Consider the following 21,957-nt stretch of genomic DNA (forward strand, 5'->3'; position numbering starts at 1 on the left):
ACACACACAACACAACAAATACATATTTAATAGGCAAAACATCTATCCAGATAGTTTTGGACAGGGCGAGTTGGCCGTGCGGTTAGGGGCGGGTAGCTGTGAACTTGAATCCGGGAGATAGTGGGTTCGAACCCCACTGTCGGCAGCCCTGAAGATGGTTTTCCGTCGTTTCCCATTTTTACACCAGGCTGTACCTTAATTAAGGCCACGGCCGCTTCCTTCCCACTCCTAGGCCTTTCCTATCCCATCGTCGCCATAAGACCTATCTGTTTCGGTGCGACGTAAAGCAAAAAAAAAAGGGTCTAATAATAATAATAAAAGGATAGCTTTGGCGTTAGGAAGCGCTTCCGGTCGTTAAAAAGGGCATAATCCAGATGTAATGCCAACCCCAAATAATTCGTAAGAAATAGAAGAGCCAGGCTGAGTGGCGCAGACGGTTGAGGCGCTGGCCTTCTGACTCCAACTTGGCAGGTTCGATCCTGGCTCAGTCAGGTAATATTTGAAGGTGCTCAAATACGTCAGTCCCGTGTCGGCAGATTTACTGGCACGTGAAGGAGCTCCTGCGGGACTAAATTCCGGCACCTCGGCGTCTCGGAAACGGTAAAAGTAATTAGTGGGACGTAAAGAAAATAACATTATTATTAGAAACAGAAGTAGAAGAAGAAGGATCAAGATTCATATTTTCCAATTTACTTACCAGAACATTTTCAAGATCAATCCTTCAGAAATATACCAGCATGGATATTTGGATAGGAATACCCGAAAGGAATGAATGAAGCCCCCACTAGCTACCAGGATAGGTATTGTGCGAGCTGTCGAAACCTGTCGCACTCCTCTGGGGCAATTATTAATGACTGACTGGAGAGACCGAACTCGATAGCTGCAGGCGCTTAAGTGCGGCCAGTATCCAGTAATCGGGAGATAGTGGGTTCGAGCCCCACTCTCGGCAGCCCTAAATATGGTTTTCCGTGGTTTCCCATTTGCACACCAGGCAAATGCCTGGGCTGTACCTTAATTAAGGCCACAGCCGCTTCCTTCCAATTCCTAGGCCTTTACTATCCCATCGTCACCATAAGACCTATCTGTGTCGGTGCGACGTAAAGCAAATAGCAAAAAAAAAAAAATTAAAAAAATAAATAAAGAGATACTGGAGAGTGTTTCTGGAATGAAATATGACAGGGATAACCGGAGTACCTGGAGAAGAACCTGTCCCGCCTCCACTTTGTCTAGCACAAATCTCACATGGAGTGACCTGGATTTGAACCACGAAACCCAGAGGTGAGCGGCCGGTGCGCTGCCGATTGTTACGAGTACTGTACATAACTGACAAAGAAGTCAAATCAAAATAGCCCAAAATAACTGCTTACGTAACAGTATTAGAACGTCCTGTAATGTCTCCGGAATGAGTGCGTCAGACCGGAGCTAGGCGCAGAAGAAAGTGTTTTTTGTTCAACGTCGCTCTAACACTCACAAGCTTTCGGCGGCTCTGAAACGGGCGCGTGATAGGGTTGGGAACGTACTACTGTGGCCTCAATTAACAAGGGAAATCTTCCAAGTTTTTTTAAACAAAGAGGCTAATTACAGGCCGGTCAACTTGACATGCGTTGACTGTAAGCATTCTTTCCGATTATATTTGACACGTTTGCGAAGTTACTAATTGGTTTGATATAAGGCAGCTCGGGTTTCGGAAAGGTCATTCTAGTGAGGCTCAACTTATAGGACGCCAGTAGGATATAGCCGATATTTTCGATTTAGGAGGTCACATGGACCTAATCGCTATTGATCAATCCAAGACTTTTGAGAAGGTAGGTCATGGGAGACTGTTCATGAAAGTGAGTGTTTGAATGTCTGGGTACATTTCTGGAAAATAGATTTCAGCGAATTAGAGTACGTGTTGTGTTGCCAAATATTACACAGTTAACATCATTCATTTTCATTGTCACTGATATTAAATAATTATATAATACCACATAAGTATGCCGTCAGATGTGGACCCTCTCCTCAAAATCTGCAAGGTTACACAGGAAAATATTCTGAATTCTCAGACTTATAAAGTTATTATTTAACATTAACATTAAGGAATTATTTTAATATTTTACTTGTTTTGAAACTTCTTGTAACTGGCCTTTATCCTAATTTATTTAGGTCCGTTCTTGATATGAATTTGGCCAGTTTTACGGCCGTTTGCCCTTCCTGACGCCACCACTATATCGAGGGATGTATTCAAGTTTATGTGGTGTGAGACGAACACAAGCACCCAATTCCCAGTCCAATAAAATCCGATAAAATCCTCGACCCAGACGGAAATCGAACCTGGGGCTTTCTGAACGGAAGACTTTTTTCCTACTGGTTTTACGTCGCACCGACACAAGTACGTCATATGGCGTCGATGGGATAGGAAAGGTTAGAAGTGGGAAGGAAGGGGACATGGCCTTAATTAAGGTACAGCCCCAGCATTTGCCTGGTGTGAAAATGGAAAACCACGGAAAACCATCTTCAGGGCTGCCGGCAGTGGGACTCGAACCCACTATCTCCCGGATGCAAGCTCACAGCTGCGCGTCCCTAACCGCACGGCCAACTCGCCCGGTGAATCGAAGACTAGAACGCTGACTATTCATCGAAGGAACCGGACGAGTAAGAGAAACCGCAGGGTTCGGCTCTTTTTTCGAATTATGTATTAAACTTTATTTCTGAAAAAAGGAAACGAATATCTTTAAATCTGCACCCATTATTGCAGACATTTGATTTGGTCCTCTGTGAAAACGTTGATGGAGAAGAGACCCGTCATCTTGATTTGGCGGGGGGCGGGGTGGGGGTATTTATGTAGTAAGTCATGTGGCGAGGAGCCATGAGTTGATGATACGCAATTAAATTCCAAGGAAAAGTATTGTTCACTATTATCTTAGTTCTCTTTGAAAGGACGCTGGTGGTTAGCCAGTACTGATGTGTTTTAGTGGTGGCCAAGTGGTACGCCTTGTGGCTGCGGTCTGCCGTCTGCACCAAGTTTTCTACCAACCTTAGCTGCTGCAGGCACGGGGTCACACTCGCCTTCTACATCTCGCACGCCATTATTCACTTCTAAATTTAATCTTCGCAAGCAAATTACTTTCCTCTACTCGTTCCACCTTCATTGTTGAATATATCTGGAAGGACTTGTATAAGACAGAGTTTTCTTCAGTTCCTACATTCAGAATCATATTGGGGTTCTAGAAAATTGCCTGATACTTTTCTAAAAATGGATATCCTGTAATTAAATTCGTGCTTGAAGTCTGAACACACTGTTCTTGGTCAAGGTTGTTCTTATATTATTAGCTGTGTTTAAGTATGAAAATGAAAATCCACAGCCTTTTTCCAGCCATTTGACAGGGTCAGGAATGAAATTAATGAAGCCCCCATCTAGCGACGAACACAGGAATTGTGCCGGCTGCCGAAGCCTGTCGCACTCGTCTGGGGCAATAATGAATTAATGATAGATGAAATGGTTTGGTGAGTGTTGCTGGAATGAAATATGACAGAGAAATCTGGAGTACCCGGAGAAAAACCTGTCCCGCCTCCGCTTTATCCAGCACAAATCTCACATGGAGTGACCGGGATTTGAGTCACAGAACCCAGCGGTGAGAGGCCGGCGCGCTGCTGCCTGAGCCACGGAGGCTACTGTGTTTAAGTAGAATTCCGCAAAATGTGTCCGGCTCCATGGCTAAATGGTTAGCGTGCTGGCCTTTGGTAACAGGGGTCCCCGGTTCGATTCCCGGTAGGGTCGGGAATTTTAACCATCATTGGTTAATTTCGCTGGCACGGGGGCTGTGTGTATGTGTTGTCTTCATCATTTCATCCTCATCACGACGCGCAGGGCGCCTAAGGGGGTGTCAAATCAAATGAACTGCATCTGGCGAGCCGAACTTGTCCTCGGACACTCGCGGTAATAAAAGCCATACGCCATTTCATTTCCGTAAAATGTGAAACTTATTATCAAATGCTATGGTCTGACACGTTCAGTGTGTCACGTACGGATGGTGGCGGTATCCCCTGCCTGTGTTTTGAGGTAACTAAAAGGGAACCCTCCTCCAGGTTTCAACTTGAAAGCGTGATCTGGCGAACATGGGGCTCAGCTGAGACTGGCATTGTTTCCTCTTACCTGTGCCAGGCTCCTCACTTTCATCTTTCCTATCCGACTTGCCTTTGTAAAATCTTATTGTCTTCCGACTTTGACGGTATTAGGTTTACGAGGCCTGGTGAGTGTTTTTTCACACCCTTTGCAGCCCTTCATTTTCATTCTCCAAAACTCTAATTCTCCCACTTTTTCCGCTTATCTACGAGGATTGAGGCAAAAGTCATAGCAACTACTTCTTTCTTGTAGATATGTGAACGGAACACAAACGTATATGTGTCGTGTGGAAGTTCTGCAGGTATAGTGTGTATGCAGAACAACAGATGGCTCTGTGATAGCTGGTAGTAGCGCAGTGAGGGCTGTGAAATCAGTCAGTTGGTGAGTGTCGTGCTAGATGGAAGTAACCCGTGTTGAGCAGCGCGCTCACATCAAAATAGCCGTTCTCCGAGGGTGAAATGCAATGGAATGTCACAGTGAATTAGTGGAAGCCCTTGGGAATAATACCCTACCATACCGTACAGTAGCACGGTGGGTAGGAAAGTTTCAGCAAGGACGTGTGTCAACCAGTAATGAGCAACGTTCGGGACCACCTGTCAGTGTGCGGACCGACGTGGCACGTGCCGTCATCGAGCAGCTCCTGGATGAAGACAGACGATGGACGCTACTGGAGTTAGAGAGGGCAAGTGGCATCGAGAAACGCACCGTCCGCAGGATATTGCGTAATGAGCTACAACTGCGCAAAAACGCATCGCGGTGGATACCGCATGCACTGACGGAAGTTCAAAGGTGGGTGCGCTATGCAATATGCTCCGACCACCTTGCACGCTGGAAACAGGACGGCGATCAATTCTTGTCACGAATAATCGCCATCGATGAATTTTGGGCCAGGGCATACGAACCGGAACTGAAACGTCAGTCCGCGGAGTGGCGACATACTAGATCACCAAGGAGGCAGAAGGTCCGTCAGAATCCTTTCCCAGTCAAATTGATGTTGATCGTCGCGAATGACGTCAGGGGTGTCATTCTTTGCCACTTTGTTGCACATGACAGAACAGTGACCACACAGTACTACAGGGACTTCCTGGTGCGAAAGGTACGACGTGGCGTTCGGGAGAAACGTCTGGATCTTGTGGACAGTGCAATAATCCTGCACGACAATGCAGAACCACATAAAGCAGAGTGTGTAGGGCAGCTACTGCGACGTTGGAGATGGGAAGAATTGGAGCACCCACTGTACTCTCCCGATATTTCGCCCTGTGACTTTGATCTCGTTCGAAAGATTAAGGATCCACTTCGTGGTAGGCGGTTTGCAACACGAGAGGACATTGCTAATGCCGTGTGCCAACAGGTGACCCGTTTTACACATGGTGCGGCAAATGCTGAGGCAGATGGTATTCAGCGCCTCCCATATCGTTGGCAGCGTGTGGTGTCAGTAGCAGGGGACTACTTTGAGGGTCTTTACACCCAGGTTTGTCATGTCAACTTTATGTGTACTGTGTTGTCATTCTTTTGGACCGGGAAGGCCATATTGTCTTGTATACTACAGTAATAAATTAGTGCGTTATGATATCTCGGTGCTATTCATTGTCCACACATGTAGTTAACACCTTGTCCTTTCGTCTGGATATGTCACATTTTCCAACTGGACTGGTATCTTCAAGAAAAAAATAGTTGCCATGACTTTTGCTCCAACCCTCGTATATATTAAAAGAGTTTATTAAAAACAGCTTTGGCAAACCTGTCCGCCCGTTCTACTAGACCGATCTGCTTCATTTTTGATTTTATTATCTCCGGAATTACCTGCCGGTGAATCATGAGACATTGATAGGCCTCTAAATTTAGCCAACTTTGAGTAATCATGAACTCAAATCATTAAATGATGACTCCAATAATTGCAGGCGAAGGCTTACCCTAACCCGCAATACATTGTGTACTTAGCAGCTTGCTAAGCAACTGACACTTTCATTAATATTCTGATATATGTGATTTTTATCCTCAGTAATGTCCATGCAGCCATGTTTGATTACTACTTATCAAGCCAGAAAGTATACACTTCCTCTGATCACGGAAGAATACTATTCCCTGTTAGATACTCTTTTGATTCTCTAACCTTTACCAGCTTCCAAATAAATTCAGCAGATGGCAGAGGGTTCCTAATAACTTACATGCTGTTAAGAGAAAAAAAGTCTACGTACAAACAGACCTCATTATGACATATGCTTCAGGCATTATCTGGGAAGAAGAATAACCTAGCTACACTAGAAAGAGCGAAAGCCATGTATCTTAAAAAGGTTCTCTCTCCTTCTTCTTCTTGTTCTTCTTTATAATCTCAGCCTTTTCCCACATCAAGTAGGGTCAGCGTTGCTTTGGTGGATTCTTCTCTTCCATAAATGTCTATCCAATGCTTCTTCCCTCTTCCAACGTTTTTCTCTTAGATCCCCTTCTGTCTTGTTTTTCCATCTCATTTTTGGCTTTCCTCTCTTCCTTGATCCTTCAATTTCCAGGTTTCCTATTCTTTTCTCCACTTAGTCCTCCCCTCTTCTCTGCCCATGTCCATAAGATCTTAGATTACTTTCTTGAATGTTCTTTCCTATGGGTCACACTTTCACTGATCCTCTGATGTAATCATTCCTTACTCTATCCTTTCTTGTAACTTCACTCATCCATCTTAACATTCTCATTTCTGCCACTTTCATCTTTCTCTCTTGAGCTTTTGTGATCGACCAAGTTTTTTATTGATTGATTGATTGATTGATTGATTGATTGATTGATTGATTGATTGATTGATGTTTTAAGAGGAAGTACAACATGGCAACCATCCTCTACTAACATTAAACAGAGGGGAAAAATTGATGAGTTCCGACACTTCGAAAGATGAAGGTATCGGCCAAAGAAAGAGAAGGGCAGCAAACGGCGGGTGTGAAAATGGAAAATCACGGAAAACCATCTTTAGGGCTGCCAACAGTGAGGTTCGAACCCACTATCTCCCGAATGAAAGCTTACAGCTGCGCGCCCCGAACCGCTCGGTTGTGGATGTTGGTCTATCGCTCCCACCCTCAGGGGAAGATTGATTGAATGATTAATTGATTTATGATTTGATCAGCCGTACTGTGCAAGAAAGAAGTCAGATTCTGGAGGAAATTATCTTTACACTGGTCCATTTTCTGCAGTACGGGAGTGAAGGATGGGTGGACCTAGGATATCTTATTCGTAAGTTGGAAGTAACACACATCAGTGTTTTTCAACCGTCGGGCAGCGACGTATTCTTCTGAAATTTATTTTTATTTTTGTAAGCATTTTTATGAATGCATATTGAAGAGTGGAAATATTCTTAGGAGACTCATTTTCATGATTAATTTTTTGTCAACTTGTTAATTCGTATTCACAGTATTCATTTTAAGACCATGCAATGCTTAATTATTAATACGTAAATTATTTAAATGATTGATGATGAAATAAACTGCAAACGTATTTACGAGTAAATCAACTGGGACCAGACCCTCGTCTTATAGATTAATGGACCGCGGTCTCTAGAAAGTTGAAAGCTGGCATGTACATGATGATGCTGACACAAACAGGTGGGAACAATGCCTGGAGGGCTCTCGGAATCACGAGCTAAATGCTAAGTAAGGAATGAATTCGACGGATAAAGCTGTAGGCCTACGTGTCTGTCTGTTAGGTCATCAGCCCAGAGGCTGGTTGGATCCTCAAATAGCACCACCAATGGCTATGCAGTTATAGGGCAACCGTAGAAACCAATGGCAGAGCCCAAATGAGGCGTACTAGGCAAGATGAGGAGTGAGGTGGTTTGCCATTGCTTTCCTCACTGGACCAGAAGGTGCTACTGCAGCACGACTGTCCCTATGAGCAACACCTTTCATAACACTCAGACACTAACTGTGCTCCAAATGTCATTACTCAGCACCACCCATACCCCCAGCAGCTTCCATATTGTCACAGCCATGGATGAGACTGGGACTTCTGTGGAAGCTACACTTTGCTCTGGCCTGTGCCAGGAGACGGATACAAAAATACTGCATCAATCAAGAAATGGCAACAGGCGGGTAGACCTACGTATATATCGGCTATAGCCAATACATTATAGGCAATACTCGATACTTCCGTATTCTCCCGTACTAAGGTGAGGGGCATGTTGATATTGGTGCACCTAGCGGCCCGACCTTAAACGTCAGGCGGCAAGATTGAAACTACAAAAGCTGCATGTTAAAATTGATTGAAATAATGAAAGTAAATGATGATTTTTGCTTTGTTCTACTACGAACCTGCAGCCCGGGAAAGATGGTTTCCCGTTTTCGTTTTGTCCGAATACTTGGCTGAATGGTCAGCGTTGAGGCCTTGAGGCCTTCGGTTCAGAAGGTCCCGGATTCGATTCCCGGGCGGATCGGGGAATCTCGTCTAATTAATTCTTCTGGCTCGGGAACCGGGCATTTATGTTTGTTTCAATACGTTTCTCTTCATATTCAAACAACACACTACACTACCAACCACCACAGATATATGCAATTATTAGACCTCGGAGTTTCAGGTGCTCTAAAATAGACTCTCAAATAGGTTCTAAAATACTCTTAGGCAGCTTCGATTTAACGTATTTTAATAAGCATCAATTAAAAGATCATATTTACTTTGCTAAATTAATAATAACTCTTTAGAGGGAAATACAAAACTAAGTTGCACTCACCTCTTTGCTGCAAACGCCAGAGAATATAATTTTACCAGCCGATGTGAAATGGTGAAACTCCTGTAATCACTTTTTAATTAAAGACGACTTGGAACCTGACACTTTGGGCATAATTCATAGTATATAGTGTACTACTACACTCAGTTTAAAGGCCGTCCCGCTAGGTGCGCTGACAATGTTTTGCGATATCTCGCAAAGTGGCACGTATTTTCTATAGTGTATTTGACTATAGTTCATGTCAGAGAGGTGGAAGACGATGTGTTATCTAGGGGAGTGATGGATTCGATCATGCAGGGTAAGAGACATACAGGGAGACCAAGATGACGGTGGTAACACTCTGTTCTTAATGCTATAAAGATAAGACGTGTAGAACTGGGCCACAGACCTAGATTCAAATAGAGAGGATGTGGATACATACAGTTAATTAACAAAAACATGCAGGCTAAATTCTGAAAGGCAAATAATAAAGTCTATTTTCTTCTTTCATTTTCTACCGGGCGAGTTGGCCGTGCGGTTAGGGGCGCGCGGCTGTGAGCTTGCATCCGGGAGATAGTGGGTTCGAATCCCACTGTCGGCAGCCCTCAAGATTGTTTTCCGTGGTTTCCCATTTTCACACCAGGCAAATACTGGGTCTGTACCTTAATTAAGGACACGGCCGCTTCCTTCAAACTCCTAGGCCTTTACTATCCCATCGTCGCCATAAGACCTATCTGTGTCGGTGCGACGTAAAGCCAATAGCAAAAAAAAAAAAAAACTTTCTTATTCTACCGCTTTTCCCACACCTGTCGCGGGTGCGAAATATGTCGCACATGTGGATTTAGCCATGTTTTTCGGCCGGATGCCCTTCCTGACACAACCCTATATGAAGGGATGTAATCACTATTGCAATGTTTCTCTGGTGGTTGGTAGTGTAGTGTGTATATGAAGAGCAAAGTGTTGAGACAAACACAAACACCCAGTCCATGAGCCGGAAGAATTAATCAGAGGCGATCAAAATCCCCGACCCGGCCGGGAATCGAACCCAGGACCCTCTCAACTGAAGGCCTTAACACTGACCATTCAGCCAATGATTCGGACAAATAATAAAGTCTATATTGTACGCAAATTGTAGAGTCTGAGGATGATCACATATTTATACGAAACATGCCATCCTATTTTTAATAAATTAGTCCTATGTCTTCCAGCTTTCACATTTAAAGAAGTTTAACTTCGCTGTATTTTAATTTAATCTAATTAGGTTTTAATTCTTTCTAAAAATGCTAAAACGTTACACACCTGAAATTTCATAACATGGATTAACCTTCCTGGCATTTGAAGAAGAACCATCCTATTTTTAATAAATTTTGGGTTCCAGCTTTTATATTTAAAATGTAATTTCATTGCATTTAAATTTAATATTTTTTTTAATTTTGTAAAATAAAATTTTAAAGTCATACACTTGTAATGGCATAATTTGCATTAATCTTCCCGGCATTTGACAATGAACGAGGAGGAGGAGGGTAGGTGGATTTCTCGAACAGTGAATCGTACCCTAGGTGTGCTACTGTCCATACTGACAACAAAGTGAAACAGGCACGCACATGACCAGTATCGACCAGGTGAGTGGAAAATGTCATGGTATTAGCTGTTATTAGAGTAGGCTATAGCAGGACCGCCCGTTGCTGTGAATAATAACAACCTTCTAGAGAACTCCTTAATTGATTCGGACTACAATCACTTCTTACAGCTTGCATTGGGTTGTCAAAAGCATATAAGATCAGTGTGATTGTATTTACGAAATTTCACCTGTTATGACTTCGATTTTGTTTTGTTTAAAGCTGCTTTGCGTCGCACCGACACAGATTGGCGATGATGGGATAGGAGAGGGCTATGAGTGGGAAGGAAGCGGCTGCGGTGGTGGCCTTAATTAAAGTACTGCACCAGCATTTGCCTAGTGTGAAAATAGGAAACCACGGAAAACCATCTTTAGGGCTGCCGACATTCGGGTTCGAACCCACTATCTACCAAATGCAAGCTGACTGCTGCGCGCCACCAACCGCACGGCCAACTCGCTCGGTATTATTATTATTATTATTATTATTATTATTATTATTATTATTATTATTATTATTATTATTATAAACGCTTCATGGTATTTTTTAATTCTCCTTACGAATCCGATGTTTCTCCATTTGCTCACTGCAGTGAAAATCCAACAGTCTGTTTCCAGTCATTCGACCGGGTCAGGAATGGAATGAATGAAGCCCCCATCTAGCGGCGAGGATAGGAATTGTATCGGCTGCCGAAGGCTGTCGCACTCCTCTGGGGCAATGATTAATGACTGACAGATGAAATGAAATGATATTGAAATGTGTTGCTGGAATGAAAGATGATAAGGAAAACCGGAGTATCCGGAGAAAAACCTGTCCCTCCTCCGTTTTGTCCAGCACAAATGTCACACGGAGTGACCGGGATTTGAACCACGCGCACTGCCACCTCAGCCACGGAAGCTCATTTGCTCACTACATAACAAGTTCATACATGTAGCTTCGACCGTCGAGTTCATTCCCAACCTTGCTTTTCCCTCTTCATTGCGCAATGAACCTAGCAAGTGCGAGCTCAATGCGTTAAGCTTGCTACATCTTGATGCGATTTCTCTTGCTACAACAATATAGGCCTACTAGAATGTACATGCTACCTACTTGATATGGTCCACTTGTTCCAGTTTTGTGTTCCCTAACTGACATTCAATCCTTCTGAGCTTCTGTCACCCAATGCTAATTTTAATTTCATAATCGCTTCAAGATGTACGATTATTATTATTATTATTATTATTATTATTATTATTATTATTATTATTATTATTATTATTATTATTATTATTATTCCATTGCCTGTCCCCTACTGGATGTTGGTGGTCGCATGGAAATTTATTTCGTCAGAGATTACATGGAGCAGTTCACCAGCTGCCCTCATTCATGTCCAGTCCTGTATGTTTTTGTGCCCAGACATCACTGTTTTTCTTGTAGTTATCTTGCCAGTCCGGCCCCGCGATGTAGGGGGTAACGCGTCCGCCTGTCACCCGGCGGCCCCGGGTTCGATTCCCGGCCGGTTCAGGGGTTTTTAATTGTACATGATTAATATCCCTGAACTGGGACTGGGTGTTTGTGTCGTCTTAACGTTAATTTCCTCGCATTCAATACTCTACTCTTCCGCAATTCCAATTACACGCAGGTTCATATCATATGGCGCAAGTAGGGGCAAAATATCTCTATAGGTCGACGCCCCGAACAAGTAGCATTATTTTTTTATGTTGCCAACTAACGTGCCTAGGAGAATTAGTTGAAGCATTTCATATTTGGGATCTCTCGTTATGTCACTCAAACAAGACGTTCTTCCGTGTTTAAATGTCTGAATTAATTCTCCCTGTTTCGCCATCTTCTTTCAAAATGTCATCACTCCGTACTCACGGAGCGAGTTGGCCTTGCGGTTCGGGTCGCGTAGCTCTGAGTTTACATTCAGGAGATGTTGGGTTCGAATGCCACCGTCGGCAGCCTGGTAAAGATGGTTTCCCATGATATCCGCACTTTCACACTAGGAAAATGCTGGGACTGTAACTTAATTAAGACTGCCACCGCTATCTTGCCAATCTTTGCGTCGCTGAAAACCGTAGTGCGACGTTGAACAAATAGCAAAACATTCCATACTCACTCAGTAACCAGCGGTTATTTATTTATTTATTTATTTATTTATTAAGCGTAGAACTTTTAGTGCTGAGGGTCCGAGGACAAGCCTACACCTGTCGAATAATATCAGCGGGTCTGCTTAAGGCTTAACGTCGCCATCCAACGGACAATCACCATCAAGTGTGGGGTATGGAATTGAATCCAGAATGTTAGCACGCAATCTAGTGATTAGCATACCTAGCGGGCGAGTTTGCCTTGCGGTTAGGGGCGCGCAGCTCTGAGCTTGCATCCGGGAGAGAATGGGTTCGAGCCCCACTGTCGGCGGCCCTGAAGATACTCACTCCGTGGTTTCCCATTTTCACACCAGGCAAATGCTGGGGCTGTGCCTTAATTAAGCCCGGTGGCTTCCTTCCCATTCTTAGGCCTTTCCTAGCCCATCGTCGCCGTAAGACCTATCTGTGTCCGTGCGACATAAAGCCAATTCTAAAAATGAAAATAAAATAGTATACCACCACACCTCTCCTATCCTGCCGGCAATTCTGATAGTGAATACTTTTTTCCATTAACGGGACTCGAACCGGATAACCACGGTTTCATACCATGAAAGACTTCACGCCATAACGATCTTGGCCACCAAGCGGCCCAGTAAGTGACGGTATGTCCACATCCGAAATGTTTCCACATTTTTATTACTGAAGCTTTCAGCGTCCAGTTGTCCATGCCATACAGTAACAGAGATCAGACACATAGCACACCCTTAATTTCAATGTAATCATGGTATGTACGACCTGTTTTTAATACAAGCAGATAGAAATAATGGGTTCTAGGACATTTCGTACTACCGGATATTTCGTAGCACTTGACCGGCTAATTACCTGCGAAGTGTCAGCTAATGACTTCAACATATTTAGGACAGGGCATTCCGTACCACTTGAGAGAGTGGGAAGTATTGCGAAGTAAAAACGACATACTAATGAATGTTTTCATTTGTATATCCATTGTCCACTACTGGCGCAGAAGCCTCCGCACGGTGTGATCACCACTGCCGTTAACCTTCCGTCGGCAGCAACTGATCTGACTGGCACACGTATTGATTCTTATCAAGAATTCGTCATTTGCTGGGATCTAGCTACTTCCATCTTCCAGTAGTTCCCGCGTGACCTTCAAGCCCATATCGGCCAGATCATCAGAATCTATTATTTTACTTACTTGATAATGAAATAATGCAGTATTTGTTTCAGGATTTACAGTTCAAAAATCGACTTTCTTATGATAATATTTACGTAAACATAAGTGATAAGTATAGTGTAAAGGGCAATTATTAAAATGAAATAGAAATTATATTCAGCAAATGTTGTAAATTTTTTTTTTTTTTTTTCTGATTTCCAAAGTATGCCTGTCAGACTCATTACGCCCGCTGGTGTGGGAATGGCATTCCAATTTGACATCAAGTTGTACAGATTGTCCTGGTTTAAATTGTTAAGGATTACGGGAAAACCGTTCGCAGGTGGATAACGACCTAGGTGGTACGAATTTTCATTGTACCAAATATCCGAGCACCGAAATAATGTACTGATCCAGCTGTTTTCAACTTCGCACAAGCTCACAGTTTTACAAGCAGTACGAATCGCAGGAATACGATTCCTACACGAATTGATCGGAACTCGGCCCTCTTTCATGTAGGTCAGAACCCAGTGACTATGCCATTCAGCACTCTCTTTTCACCTTCATTCATGCAATATCACCCGCTGCATGCCGGGACATGTTTTGGTATTTATAGAATGTAATACGTGACATCAGCAGTAGCACAGGTTAGTCACCTGCGACTGACGTAAGGCGATATGAATGGGGCTGGGCGGTGTGGGATGTGTAACTAGTTTCACATCAAAGTCGCATAATTTCTAAAACTTTAAAACCACAAGTCTAGCGAGAGCGAGAGTGTTACGCCCACAACAAGCAGGCTAACCTCAGTTACTGATTCATCGACGAAGATTGCAAGGATGTTTAATCAAGTCGATTTAGTTTAGGATACTGGGAAATTTTCAGTGAGTTAAGTAACTGAAAAAATTAAATGGCGTATGACTTTTAGTACCGAGAGTGTCCGAGGGAATTTTAACCATTTTAACCATTTTAACCATTTAATTTCGCTGGTACGGGAGCTGGGTGTATGTGTCGACTTTTTGGGCTTAGAAGACCAAAGAGCGAATACACATTCTTTGCTTGATCCCCTCTTAGTAGCCTCTTACGACATGCAGGGGGTACTCATATTGAATCCTTTGAAACTCCACCCACAGGGAAGTTAAAAAAACTTCCGATAAATCGATAAAGAATTAATGAGGATGGGACCCAACCTACAGTAAGATGAATTCTTAACTTGAAGACGGCACACACACACACACACGCAGTCCCTTAGTCATGTCCTCATTTCGCTGACCCAAACGGGAATCGATCCCGGAGTCCCTTGGACCAAAGGCCAGCATGCTACCCATTTAGCCATGGAGCCAGACGCTACAGGATTATTCAGGATTATTCATCCCAATTACAGCGGCATTATTTAAATGCACAATTCTTTATTCTATTCTAAAATCAAGATTGATTTAATTTAAACTCATCTGTTAAACTCATTGTAATAGAAAGGTTAATAATAATAATAATAGTAATAATAATAATAATAATAAAAATAATAATAAAAGACATATAAACCGAAATCTGTTGGGTGGTCTATGATCGAGTTTTTATTAATTTTGTCGTGTAAGCAGCAAATGATTCACCAGAGATATTTTACATGTCGACATCGTACGACATGGAATGCCTGAATAGACTTTCAATCGCCCTTCAAAATCCGACTTCCTCTGATAATTCTGAACTCGGGATCTTGCGATCCGGTGGCCGACATTCAACAATTGATCAAAGGAGGGAGGTAATACAAAGGTTATGCGCTAGACAGATTAATAGGCCTACATTCAGAATTTCTTAATTTACTTTCTTGGAGGCAATTTCCTACGGTACAGTCTCAATAGATAGAAAGAAATATACTCTGTCGCACTTGCACGTTCTCAAACGCTGACAGCTGAGATCAAACGCATTCTTCAGGGAACATAAGTATAACGGCAAACGGGCTCTGAGATCGGCATGGAAAGATGAAAGAAATTTTATAAAAACCTAAAAACCAAAACCAAACCCCATGACGCAACAGCCCTAAAGGACTATGGCCTCCCAAGCAACCGCTGCTCAGCCCGAAGGCCTGCAGATTATGAGGTGTCATGTGGTCATCCTCTCAGCCGTTATTCGTGGCTTTCTAGACCGGGGCCGCTATCTCATCATCAGATAGCATAGCTCTTCAGTTGCAATCAGGTATGCTGACCGGAACTAGAGGCAACTCTCAGATCCAGGTAAAAATCCCCTGTCCTGGTCGGGAATCGAACCCAGGGCCTCCGGGTAAGAGGCAGGCACGCTACCCCTATACCGCGGGGCCGGCCTTATAATAACTTGCTATCCTAAACGATTTTATAAAACCAGGCTACTTTTCTGTAATAAAAATACAATAGATTTAATAGAGTACTTAACGAAGAAGCAACGTAGGTAAGCTACAGTTACTGATTCTACCAGGTATACGAAACCTCGACCACCCAGACGGTTGCCGTATACTCTCTCTTACTCGTTGAAGAATAGGAAATGACGCAAGAAGAGGTCGAACCCGCAAACGCCAGCAGAAATCCAATCGGAAGAGGTTTAACTTACAAGGGACAATCCTTACAAAACCACGTTACATTTCGAGAAGGCTTTTCGTTCATTGATTGGATACAGTGTGAAAAATGAGAGATACTTTGCAGGGGAGCTAGTATTGTGAACCCTTGGGTCAATGAAGAGAGAGAGAGATAGAACATTCGGTTGACGGTGGGAGGGGTGGAAGTATAGTGCAGCGTTTAGCCGCACAGGCGCCACTATCGCGCAGCCTGTAGATCCCACCAGAGCAAGCCGTTCGGCTCTCTGCAGTTAGTTCGTGGCGATACACTTACTTGTGCGCATGTGTTTCAGCCATCCGCCGGGCCGAAGTTTAACTTGGTAGAGTTAAGCGCTCTCTATTCTCTGGCTATTTGCCTGTCCACGGAGACGGAAAACAAGTAAATAAAACTCGCTATTAAATTACAAAGTAGTGCTGACTTTTAAAACAGTTTAACTTGATTTAAACAATTCACATTACTTTAATAAATACTGTACATTTCCGTGAATGACATCGCGATTTATTTTTTCAGTGTTATGATTTGTTTTATGAAAAACATCTCGATGTGACTTCTAGAGGTGATTTTTTAAAAATGAGAGTGTTATTATTTTTTAATTAACGGCTTCGAAAGTGATGTGAAAAACATGACACTTTATTTGCTGTTACGCTGATGGTTTTTATTTTCCACACTGATTAAGTGATTAAGTGGTGTGTTTCCCTGCTGAGTGGTTGAGGAAATATACAACAGCCGATATGCTGAGTGATTGGTTACTAAGTGAGCTTTTCTTTATTTACTTTCATTACACTGAATTTTATTTTTTCCATCGGAATGTGTAAAAAGTGATCAAGTTTACCCAATGTAGTGGATTTTAAAAGAGAGAAATCTTTAAACAAGTCAAGATTTCTGATCATAATTATTTTTGTGTTCTTCGTGTTCTAGTGTTCGTGTAGAATTTTTGAAACGTCAAAATTTATCTTTCTACGATGTCTTCTTCAATGTTGTCCGTCAAGAAACAGTGGCTAGTGATGTTAGTGATAACACTGGATTTGTTAACCGCGAACACGCTCGCAACTCCAAATTCGTGTCCCACGGTTTGCGTGTGTAAGTGGAAGGGTGGCAAGCAGACGGTCGAGTGTATAGATCGCGGACTTATAACAATTCCTACGAACGTGCCCCCAGAAACACAAGTACTAGACATGTCTGGTAATAACTTACAAATTCTTCCTCGGGATATGTTCATTCGCGCCGGACTGTTGAATCTTCAGCGAGTGTATCTGCGACATTGTCGTGTCGGACAAATTGATGATCATGCTTTTAGAGGACTCACAAATCTTGTCGAGCTGGACTTATCACATAATTTATTAACTTCCATACCTTCAATCACCTTCCATGATACACAGTTCCTTCGAGAAGTTACCCTAGCTAGTAATCCCATACAAAAAATCGATAATAAGGCTTTTAGAAATCTACCCAGCCTGGTCAAACTAGATTTATCTGACTGTGAATTACAAACAATATCGAATTCTGCGTTTGAAGGAGTTGAACAGTTAGAGTCATTGAAATTAAACGGTAATCGCTTGACTGAATTACGGCAAATGACAGTGGAATCACTGAGTCGGCTACATGGTATAGAACTACATGACAACCCGTGGTATTGTGATTGTCGCTTACGAGCGGCTAAAGTTTGGTTGACGAACAATAATATACCGTATCCTGTGGCTCCACAGTGCTCGGGTGGGCCTGAACGGGTGGCTGGTCGCACGTTCGCCGAGTTGGACGTGGACGATTTCGCGTGTAAACCGGAAATTTTGCCTATCAGTCGGTATGTTGAGGCAACAACCGGAGAGAATGCTACAGTAATCTGTCGTGTGAACGCTGTACCACCTGCTACCATCCATTGGTATTGGAATGGAAGACTTCTAGTGAATAATTCTGTCTTCAGTTCGCACCAACGAGTTTACATTTTTGAAGAGGGGACTTTTGACAAGAGCAATTCGCTAGTTCTTACCAATGCACAAGAGACAGATTCTAGTGAATTCTATTGTGTGGCGGACAACAAGGCGGGGACAGCGGAAGCGAACTATACTCTTCATGTTTCAATGAGAACTGCTGGAATGGCTACGCTCGGAAGTGGACAGATCGCAGGATTAAGTGCTGCTCTAGTTATCCTAATCCTAGTTATCCTTCTAGTTATCCTACTCCTATTAGTCCGTCTCAGACGATTACCATTTTCTGAAAGTAAAACTCCCGGCCAAGTTGAAGCAGCTCCTCCCGTCAATGACAATACCTCTAATAATCCTAACTGCAAAACCAATTCCATCAGTCCTGGCAATCATGACACTGACAGAAAATCAGTACCCAATGATATCAAACTCACTTGTAATCCTGTTCAGAAACCGCCAAGGCTTACTGAAGTTTCCTACAGCACTAGTCATTATGATGGTAACGGAAGTGTTATGACCGCAACTCAGAATACATTACCTCCTACGTCTACTGCGACCACGAACAATCCAGACTTGATAAAGGACACTAAAAGGCTAGCCGGAATGGAAGTGACGCCGGCTAGCAATAAACTGTCCACTACCGCCCTGCCTGACGATACCGATCCTGTAGATGAATCTACTCCTCCGCTAGATAGAGTTGCGGGGGAGTACAATCGCACTGTCGGCTGCGACTCGATGTATCCAGCTGGAGTATGGGAGCAAGGACAGCCATCTAGTCTCAGCGCATCGCCTGACCTCTTCATCAGACGGACAACCAGCAGTAGTGCCGCCGGGTTTAACTACGATACTACGGACAAGACACCAATCATCGGAGACGGGACTAGCTTAGGGGGCGCCTCCGAAGATGAGACTGAATACAGTTGTAGAACTTTCCCAAGATCGCATCATCACCAAAATAACGGGTATCCACCCGATTACGGGTTACCAATCATCAATCCGGCGGCCGCAGTAGGTGGCTCAACGACGCCGCCCAACGCCAAGACGATCCGGGTGTGGCAGCGCGGAGTTCCCGTTCTTCCTCCGGTGACGGCGCTTAAAAGGGTGCTGTCCAGTTCCAGAAACTCGCCCGACGAGGGATATCAAGAAGGCTGTGGAACGGACGTATAAAACAACTCTACCCTTACCCCACTAACCTCTCCTTCTTTCCGCCCAATCATTCCCCCACCCTCTCAAAAAATCAACTAGACATAGTCAACGGTATGTTTACTAACCAGATATTTACTTTTTATATACAAGTGATGATGTGAATGTATTAAAAACAAAGCAAAGCCGGTTGTGAGTTGTGTGATAAGTGTTTTTTAAAACGTATTGATGAGCGAATTATCGTCACTAATAGGAAAAACTGCGGCATTGTTAGATTTAAGGCCGGTATGGAAGGTTTTGTATTGAAACTTAATTTATTTTAAGAGAATTTAAAAAAACAGATTAGGTATTTATACCGGGTGTGAGTTGTGATACGTGTATTATAGAAAACATTATTAAAACAGCCTATTCGTGGTTTATTTGTACTGTCAATATTATGCAAAACCGAACGAATACGCTGCAGTAATATCATACTTCATCCTGATCTTCCGCGAATTGCAATGTCACCTTAAATAAATTTGAGAGTTTCTTTTTCTAAATCTGATCTTCGCTAATTAAATGTGTATTATGAATGGTGGTGCTGTAATCAAATTCTACTGCGTGTTTTAAAATAATTTACCGTCTATTTTTTCTGAATAAATGGTAGAAAGTACGAGGAATTTTGACAGGAAATGGATGAGTTTCTTGACAGCTTAATCTTAAACTGTAACAGTAAATGAGAATCCATATCACTATGTACTTGACATATCGACGTAGTCTATCCTAACAATAATATAAATACAATTTTTAGAGGAAGTATTACTGTGCTTACTGCACGGGAGCTACAGACAATTTTGCATTGTTTTCAGTGGCATTTATTGATCTGTCTCAAGTAGATAAACTGTCCTTTCATGCCAGATTCAAATTCATGCATACCTCACCGTACTGCTTCGATATTTTATTCTGTACATAAAGAGATGACGACACAGAAACCTTTTCTTTTCTGTTCAAAATTTCTTGTATTTCATTTTTCAGAAAAAAATAACCAACATTATTTTACAGTTTTACAATTTTGGACAATAACTTTCACAATAATCTGAAAAGTCGCAATGTAAATATAATGCATATTTTTTTAGTTCAGTAATTTTTCTGAAATTAATCACCATCTTTACCATTTTCACTTTAAAAATCAGTCGCTAAAGCCTGTCTGTAGAGAAAGCAGTTTAACATTTTGTGCAAGAATGAAAGAAAATGCACAAATTTATTACTGACAGGTCAGTACTGAAAATTGATTTAAATATATTATACAGTCCAAAATAGTGTATATTTTCCAGTATACAAATCAGTTTATTATTTTGATTAAAAATTCAACAAAAAATCAAATTTATTATGGTGAATTAGCGTTCCATTTTTTTCAAAGAACTGTGAAGTTTTATGTGGCAGTGGAAGTATGTTATATATACCAAAGAAGTTTTCCATCATGCTTTCACTTTGAGTATGATGTGTAAAGTTTTAAGTAAATTTATACAGCATTTTTTAATTTATTATTACATGATTATAATCCGCTGTGAATTGGAAAGAATCATCACAAAAGAACTAAGAAAAAGATATCTATCTATATCTATATATACATATATAATGTTTACTTGCTGTATCACATGCAGCCGACTGATATGTTAAAATGATGTTATATGGCATTCAAAAACAACATGGTCTAATAAAATAAAAATAGTGTTTTAAAAGAAAAGCTATGTCTAGGGTATGTTTTGTTTAATGTGAATCGTGCTGTCTGTGTGTTAGTTTCATCAAACTAGGATACAAAAATGGAACATTTTTGAGACGTTCAGTTCATGTTATATTTCTTTATATTCCAGACATACATTTTAAGAATCTCAAGAAGAGAAGATAATAATAATAATCTGCATTGTGATTGTTTTCTTTTTTCTTGGAAGTTCTAATGCAGTCTTAAGATAATAAGCCACGTATGAAACAGCTGGAAACCAAAGGTATTTTGTATCATACAGATATATTAAAAAATTAAAAACTGAAATGGAAGTGAATGAGAATTTTGTGTGTCATGCATCTTAAGTATTTTTGGGAACCAAAATAGTTCTCTACGCGTTGTAATAATACAAAGAATGTACATAGTAAAGGTATTATCAACAAAAATTAAAAACAAATTTTTTAATTAGAAGTTGTTTTTTGAAAGACATTAATTTCAAGAATCCCTGCTTCCTTCGTGTTTAAAATCCATTGTCATATCCACTCATGAATTCCATTAAGAAACAGATCATTTTCAAGCAACTGACGTAATGAAAAAAGAAAATTTGGAAGTACAATATTATCTACTTTACAGTCTAGCATATTTTGTATTTTATGATCTTTCAGTGTAAAAATGAGGCGACAAATTTTTTAAATATAATATGCCGAGTACTAATTGAATTAAAGAGAGAGATTTTTACAATAGGAATTCTCCCACCAAAGTGTTCCGTTTTCGACTAAGCAATAATGGATTTCAAACGAAGTCTTTACCACGCCACGCACTTACCGTGAAATTAGCTCGAAGACAAAGGTTCTTGGTACAGTATTCACAAAATTCTTACCACAATGCTCTTCTTGTAATCGTTAACGAATTATGGTATTATATTTAATACTTCATGCATGTGGGTGAGTCTGGAATTATTCGACGTTATGT

The 21,957-nt window shown here is 41.8% G+C and overlaps 1 protein-coding gene across 1 annotated transcript; it reads left to right on the forward strand.

Annotated features, from left to right (window-relative positions):
* Positions 1–16,486: 16,486 nt before the first annotated feature.
* On the forward strand, positions 16,487–21,456 carry kek1 (kekkon 1). Its single transcript, XM_067153939.2, has one exon. The coding sequence runs from the start codon at positions 17,181–17,183 to the stop codon at positions 19,305–19,307; it is 2,127 nt and encodes a 708-aa protein (XP_067010040.1). The 5' UTR covers positions 16,487–17,180; the 3' UTR covers positions 19,308–21,456.
* The last annotated feature ends 501 nt before the right edge of the window (positions 21,457–21,957 follow it).

The sequence above is a fragment of the Anabrus simplex genome, chromosome 9 (genome assembly GCF_040414725.1).
Source record: "Anabrus simplex isolate iqAnaSimp1 chromosome 9, ASM4041472v1, whole genome shotgun sequence".
Taxonomy (NCBI): Eukaryota; Metazoa; Arthropoda; class Insecta; order Orthoptera; family Tettigoniidae; genus Anabrus; species Anabrus simplex.